The following is an 8,206-nucleotide window of genomic DNA, read 5'->3' as shown; positions in this document are numbered from 1 at the left end:
AAAATAGTTCGAAAATCGGCAACTTTAGGTTAGGTTTTTTTAGAAACGGTACATTTTCGCTCAACTAATGTTGGTGTCATTCGATAGTATTTGATCTACTCTATCGTGGTGTGACGTTTGATTCAATAGTTTTGGGCACCCTATATATAGGTTTCTTCGGGGTTTTTTGAAATTTCTCGAATTTCCGTTTGGCTATAACTCCTGAAATTCTGATCAAGTCGACTGAAAATTTATAATTAGCTTTGAGTTGTTAATTTCATTGAAACAGAGCATTAAAATTCGAAAAAAATCTGGACCGGGCTCAGTGAGGCTTTACTTAACTTCAAACTCATAAAAACACCGTGTATGTAGTTTTTTAATCATAATTTCAACTTTTTTGTTATCTGCATTATTATTGTCTCAAATTGAATTGATTTTTGGGTTGCCCCACCTGTTGATCATGTTCTAGAAATAATTGTTTTGGTCAGACGCCTCTAAGGAATAGAGCACTTCATGAAAATGTATTTAGAAATCCTTAATTGATTTTTTTTCGAAGAATATTCTGTTGAATGTGTTCAACAATTATACCATATTCGGTCTTCAAAATACTCTTTCACAAGGATAAAATGTTTCAAAATTGATGATACCCATATATGGATCGAAAAACTACGCTATCTTGAAACTAAAAATTAAAACTTGATCTTCAGAATGAATCTATTTTTCTATGGACAACTAGTTGTGTGAATAAAAACAAAGAAAGAAATCGCGGGGTGTCAGATCTGGAGATCTAGCAGTCCAATATTGTGGTCCTACCCTTCTAATAAAATGACCTGAAATACTGATAAATACTTTTGCTGGTGCATGAATATCATCAATGTTTCAATAACAAATTGTAATAGGACCAGAACAATCCATAGATTTCCATAGATCCAATAATGACTATAACGGAATCAGTAAAGAATTCGAAAGTGCATTTATCACACTTATTCGAAGTGCCAATCATTACCTTCACTAAAAGACCAAATGAGGTGAAAATCAGTTCGGAAAATTACTTCAGTTCCACGTTGTCCATAAAAAGCGATTCATTCGGAAGATATCGAATTATAATTATTATTTTCATGATCATGATAGGGTAGTTTTTTCTATTTTTGTTTATTATCAATAATGAAGCTTATTATCACTGTTAATCACTTATCTGAATAACCAGATATGCTATAAATATCAAAAACAAATGCAAGACATATATTGAGAACGAAAAAATTCAGTTGAACATTTCCAATTCCATTTTTAGATTTCCTCAGTTGATTGGCGATCATATTCATCCCATTAATTAATGTGAAGTAAAAGTCAATATGCAGCGCTGTTTTTTCCAGACATTTCACGATCAAACAATTATTCATTAGAAATAATCTGAAAAGGCATACCAAAGTTTCATTGATTTTGAGAAAATCAATGAAGATACCTGAAAAATTCAAAATTATGACGAGAAAAACTACAAACAGAGTGTTTTGCATGAGTTTAAATTTGAATATATCCTCAATGAGTCCGGTCCTGTGTTCGTCAACTTTTAATGTTCTGTTTTATTGAAACTTACAAGTTTAAGCGGATAATGAATTTTTAGCCGAATCCAACTAAAATATTTGGAGTTATGGCCGAACAAAAATTAGGGAAATTTGAATAAACTCCTCTCTATATCGGAAACGGAATGCCTAAGACACACATATGAGGTGTTTTTGAACTGAGCTCAATGCCCTCTATTCACGGTTTTCGTTTGTCCGTTTACTTGTGAAACACCCTGTGTACTGAAAAATTTCAAAAGACTCCTCGAGCAATTAAGAAATGCCATTAAATCAAGGAGTTTCTTTTGAACCGCTATGATGAAAAATGTCAATATCCAGTTATTATTATTATTTGGGGTGATTCATCGAAAATCCCCAATATCTCGAAAACCAAGGCACTTTCGCCAAACGTAAAATATATTTATTTGAACCCCCATAGAGTACTCTACCCGCAGGCTCCATATTATCCATTCATTACGCCACACCCTGTATAATTATTATTATTATATCAATGTACTGAAAATAAACAGACATGAATACTAGGCAGTTGTTTTGTTTGAAGGTGAAGCTGTCAAAGACAAAGTATGCGTTGTTGAATATGAACTCAATGATCTCAATGAAGCTCTCCCTGCTTAAGGTAGTGTGGGGTTTTATTAGATCCCAGTTTTTTCGCAGAATTTCTAATATGAGATCCAACGGGATATTCGTAAAAAGGGATACTACGTCCAGTGAAATCAGGATATATCCTTCTGGCAGGGTTACATCCCTCATTTTGTCAACAAACGCAAACGTATCTTTAATGTTATATTCATTTCTATCATGGAATGAAACTTTCAAGATGTCAGCGATGAATTTTGAAATCTTATATGTTTGTTTGTTGACAAAATGAGGGATGTAACCCTGCCAGAAGGATATATCCTGATTTCACTGGACGTAGTATCCCTTTTTACGAATATCCCGTTGGATCTCATATTAGAAATTCTGCGAAAAAACTGGGATCTAATAAAACCCCACACTACCTTAAGCAGGGAGAGCTTCATTGAGATCATTGAGTTCATATTCAACAACGCATACTTTGTCTTTGACGGTGAATTTTATGAGCAAATATTCGGCACACCAATGGGGTCACCGTTGAGCGCCATTTTGGCAACCATCATCTTAGACTATCTATTAGACATGATTTTACCAACAATTTGGTTCCACATACCCTTCTTTTACAAGTTTGTTGACGATCTGTTTTGTGCAATTCCAGCGGATAAAACAGCATTCATTTTGGATACATTCAACGGATTTAACGCAAATTTGAAATTCACTATGGAAGTTGAAAGGGATAACAGCCTACCCTTCTTAGATACTCGAGTAATTAGGAGTGAAAATAATAGGATTCTTCTGGATTGGTACCAGAAGCCCACTGCATCGGGCAGATTCATAAATTTTCACTCCCAGCACCCTTATAATCAAAAAATAAACATGATTAAAGAATTAAAAAATAGAGTATGCTATATCTCAGATGAATCATTGCTGAAAAAAAACCTACGTAGGTTGTTTGAGATTTTTCAGAATAACGGTTACCCTAAAAATACCCTTAACAGATTGATACACAATAGGGAATCAAGGTTGACAACAACAACTGAACAAACAAACAGTTTCAAATTCATGAGGATTCCATTCGTTAAAGATTTGACACCCAACCTTATAGGAGTTTTGAACAAATTTGAAAACATCAAACTCGCCAAATATAATTTGACGAAGGTAGGTGACCTGTTCTCGAGGACCAAGGAAAGGACACCAATAGAATTATGCACTAATGCAGTATATAAGATCTCATGTCAACATTGTGATGGTTGTTACGTGGGCCAAACGCAACAATGGTTGAAACAAAGAATCACACAACATAGAAGTGATTGCCGTATTGGAAAGAACTCGTGTGCTTTAGTTAGACACTGCCAAGAAACTGGGCACAGTTTTACTTTCGAGTTTGATGATATCAGAGTGTTGGAGACAGATTCGAATTACAGAAATAGGTTATTCCTCGAAATGTTACAGATTGGCAAGCAGCAAAATGCAGTGAACTTTAAATCGGACACGGACCGTATGAGTGCGATTTATAGTGACCTCTTGAATATTTTATAGTGGTTTGAAAATTAAAACATAGATGGTTCTGTGTCTTCATTTTGTTGTCTTCTCATGAGATGGCGTATTGTGCCTACAGCGTAGTATCGTTCCACCGTTAGCTATGTAATGTATAATGACTGGGGATTTTTCATGTTTTTTAAGCTGATTTCTGAGAAATTTGTCATTATTAATGTTAATTGCAGTCGATATTATTGATTAATGTTTTGGTACATCTTGTAAGTAATGCCGTTTTGTGTTTTTGTCTTGTTTTTCACGTTTCATTATTTTGCAGTTTCTCCTGAAGAAGTTGACAACTGTCAACGAAATATTGAGAAGTAAAGATAAATACAGAACTTATTGGCTGTTTTACTTGGAATTAGACCACATACCCGATAAAACTAATTTATTTATATATATATATATATATATATATATATATATATATATATATATATATATATATATATTATATTATATTATATATATAATATAATATATTATATTATATAATATATTATATATTATATATATATATATATATATATAGTTGACGAAATATAGAGCTTTAATATAATTTGACTCTCATTGGAATTTTGCCCTGAAAAATAGTCGAAACACCCTTAATTCAAATCAATAATTTCACATACGACTAGTATCCTATAACTTCAACTATATATATATATATATATATATATATATATATATATATATATATATATATATATATATATATATATATATATATATATATATATATATATATATATATATATGAGGATAAATTCAGATGCATACCACCCGACGATATGAATATCGACAAGTGTTACGATCTGAATTGAGCTAGCCAATTTGTCATCGTCAAGGCCCCCAAATGGAGTACGCTCCACCGAAGAAAAGCAGATGCTGACCATGGTTTCGGCCTCATTTGGCCTCATCAGAGCAACATAGCATTTTTCCACGGTGGAGAACGTTTGGAATTGATGGAACTTTATTCAATGTTGTTATGTTCTAGTGGGTATTATTTATTTACCCACAGCGCCATCCAACATAAAACGGTATCCGATTCAATCCCCCCCAGATAGAAACCAAGACGAAGACAATAGCATATGTCCCATATTTTCCCTAATTCAGTACGCCGGTTCGCCTTGCGAACGTCGGACGTGTGATGGGAAGTCTGAGACGCGCTCGGTTATCGACAGAGTACGATGCCGGCGATACAATAATGAAGAAAGTGATCACGCCTAAACAGGGAGGCAATGAATGAAATAATGAGGATAAATTCAGATGCATACCACCCGACGATATGAATATCGACAAGTGTTACGATCTGAATTGAGCTAGCCAATTTGTCATCGTCAAGGCCCCCAAATGGAGTACGCTCCACCGAAGAAAAGCAGATGCTGACCATGGTTTCGGCCTCATTTGGCCTCATCAGAGCAACATAGCATTTTTCCACGGTGGAGAACGTTTGGAATTGATGGAACTTTATTCAATGTTGTTATGTTCTAGTGGGTATTATTTATTTACCCACAGCGCCATCCAACATAAAACGGTATCCGATTCAATCCCCCCCAGATAGAAACCAAGACGAAGACAATAGCATATGTCCCATATTTTCCCTAATTCAGTACGCCGGTTCGCCTTGCGAACGTCGGACGTGTGATGGGAAGTCTGAGACGCGCTCGGTTATCGACAGAGTACTCCATTTGGGGGCCTTGACGATGACAAATTGGCTAGCTCAATTCAGATCGTAACACTTGTCGATATTCATATCGTCGGGAGGTATGCATCTGAATTTATCCTCATTATTTCATTCATTGCCTCCCTGTTTAGGCGTGATCACTTTCTTCATTATTGTATCGCCGGCATCGTACTCTGTCGATAACCGAGCGCGTCTCAGACTTCCCATCACACGTCCGACGTCCGCAAGGCGAACCGGCGTACTGAATTAGGGAAAATATGGGACATATGCTATTGTCTTCGTCTTGGTTTCTATCTGGGGGGGATTGAATCGGATACCGTTTTATGTTGGATGGCGCTGTGGGTAAATAAATAATACCCACTAGAACATAACAACATTGAATAAAGTTCCATCAATTCCAAACGTTCTCCACCGTGGAAAAATGCTATGTTGCTCTGATGAGGCCAAATGAGGCCGAAACCATGGTCAGCATCTGCTTTTCTTCGGTGGAGCGTACTCCATTTGGGGGCCTTGACGATGACAAATTGGCTAGCTCAATTCAGATCGTAACACTTGTCGATATTCATATCGTCGGGTGGTATGCATCTGAATTTATCCTCATTATTTCATTCATTGCCTCCCTGTTTAGGCGTGATCACTTTCTTCATTATTGTATCGCCGGCATCGTACTCTGTCGATAACCGAGCGCGTCTCAGACTTCCCATCACACGTCCGACGTTCGCAAGGCGAACCGGCGTACTGAATTAGGAGCTGTATTCGGGTTCGGCTTTTGGACGGTCCGAGGATGGTTCTAGAACTGCGCAGAGGATTTAATACTAGGGCGCAAGAGTTTTGCGCAGTCCTAGAACAATTCTCGGACTGTCAGAAAGCCGAACCCGAATACGACTAGGGAAAATATGGGACATATGCTATTGTCTTCGTCTTGGTTTCTATCTGGGGGGGATTGAATCGGATACCGTTTTATGTTGGATGGCGCTGTGGGTAAATAAATAATACCCACTAGAACATAACAACATTGAATAAAGTTTCATCAATTCCAAACGTTCTCCACCGTGGAAAAATGCTATGTTGCTCTGATGAGGCCAAATGAGGCCGAAACCATGGTCAGCATCTGCTTTTCTTCGGTGGAGCGTACTCCATTTGGGGGCCTTGACGATGACAAATTGGCTAGCTCAATTCAGATCGTAACACTTGTCGATATTCATATCTTCATTATATATAATGAAGAAAGTGATCACGCCTAAACAGGGAGGCAATGAATTAAATAATGAGGATAAATTCAGATGCATACCACCCGACGATATGAATATCGACAAGTGTTACGATCTGAATTGAGCTAGCCAGTTTGTCATCGTCAAGTACTCCATTTGGGGGCCTTGACGATGACAAACTGGCTAGCTCAATTCAGATCGTAACACTTGTCGATATTCATATCGTCGGGTGGTATGCATCTGAATTTATCCTCATTATATATATATATATTTACATCTCAGAACATTATGGCTTCAGACCATAGACCAACCATTATGGCGTCACCTAGAAAGAGACGACCTATGTCGGTTTTGATTCGTGTATATTCAACCAAAACGACCAATTATACTCCCTGTCTACGAAGAATAGCGTACGATGAAAAATGAATATACGAATTTTCAACATCTGGCGTATGTTATGGCTTCAGTATAAGTTCATAACATTGTGGCGTCAAATATACGCTTCTTGTACAAGAAGATAACATTACGGACTCATGTAAGTTGCGTTTAATTCCCTCACAGCGTTGCCAGAGAGATTGCTATTTCGACAATTATGAGGTAGATTTTATAGCTTCGTTTCCAGTTCGAATTGAATATTCACGTGTCTAGTTGAGTTCGTTATCCATCTGGTCACGATCGCGATCTTATCCATTATAAAAATGGACCAGAAAGAATCCTCTAGTACTTCAGTATAAAAATCTATGGTTACTGGAATATAGAATCAAATTTTTGAACTTTTTCTACTTTGTTATCCAAAATAATTAATTTTGTGAAAACTACTCGACCTGAAATATTCAACTGATATTTTTTCGAAAGCCGGTGCTGATCATTTTATGAAAAAATTATCTACTTAAAATACCTTTAAGGTTTCCATAATACAACTATTCTGGAGTGTAAATGGAAAAAGCTGCTAGATAAATGATTTCGATAAAAAGCAAACAAAATCTGAGTTTAAATTCAGTTCTGAATTAGTAGGAATATTTTCGGTATGAGATAAGCATATTTCTGCTGATTTATTTTCTGAAGAGTCCATTTTCACAGTTTTCGTGTCGTATGTATGAATGTACCGGATATGAAAAACACTGTATGTAAAAACTCGAAAGTGTCTTTTTATGAAGATTCAATATTAAAGAGATTTCTTTGTGGATATTCATGATTTGTCCACATCCAAAATTCGTTCTGATTTTTTCAAAGCCATAAGTTTTTGAAATATGAAGTCTGCTTTTTCTTTGTGTCGATATACTAACGGCCGTTTTGAATAAACTTATATCCATTGTTTCAGCTACTGAAGATAGACAATACATCTGATTTCGTTACTATGATCTATCTGTAGATATTTTTTAGAATGGTTACCAATGGTTACTAATCGTCAGTAAGTGAAACGATGGATAAATAGTTTTATCGAAAACGGCCGTTAGTTTCCTACAACTAGTATACGATAGTTCAATCAGAGGAAAGACCCATCTCATGGAATTTGACTGTTTCGTCTGGAAGATTTAGTGAAAAATACCTTTACTTAGCACGCTCAGAGAAAATACTGACAAAATTTTATACAGTTTTGTTTTTCAATTATAGATTTTGATATATCGCAACAGCTATCT

General features: G+C 36.0%; 1 protein-coding gene across 1 annotated transcript; it reads left to right on the top strand.

The window, feature by feature from the left end:
* The first annotated feature begins 2,423 nt into the window (after positions 1–2,423).
* On the top strand, positions 2,424–3,671 carry LOC123315920. Its single transcript, XM_044901826.1, has one exon. The coding sequence runs from the start codon at positions 2,424–2,426 to the stop codon at positions 3,669–3,671; it is 1,248 nt and encodes a 415-aa protein (XP_044757761.1).
* Positions 3,672–8,206: the final 4,535 nt, after the last annotated feature.

The sequence above is a fragment of the Coccinella septempunctata genome, chromosome 6 (assembly GCF_907165205.1).
Source record: "Coccinella septempunctata chromosome 6, icCocSept1.1, whole genome shotgun sequence".
In the NCBI taxonomy this organism is placed as follows: domain Eukaryota; kingdom Metazoa; phylum Arthropoda; class Insecta; order Coleoptera; family Coccinellidae; genus Coccinella; species Coccinella septempunctata.
This window is presented reverse-complemented; position numbering and strand designations above follow the sequence as displayed.

Excerpts from the sequence above, each read along its gene's own strand:
- LOC123315920 (XM_044901826.1), top strand. The coding sequence starts at position 2,424 with ATGAGGGATGTAACCCTGCCAGAAGGATATATCCTGATTTCACTGGAC.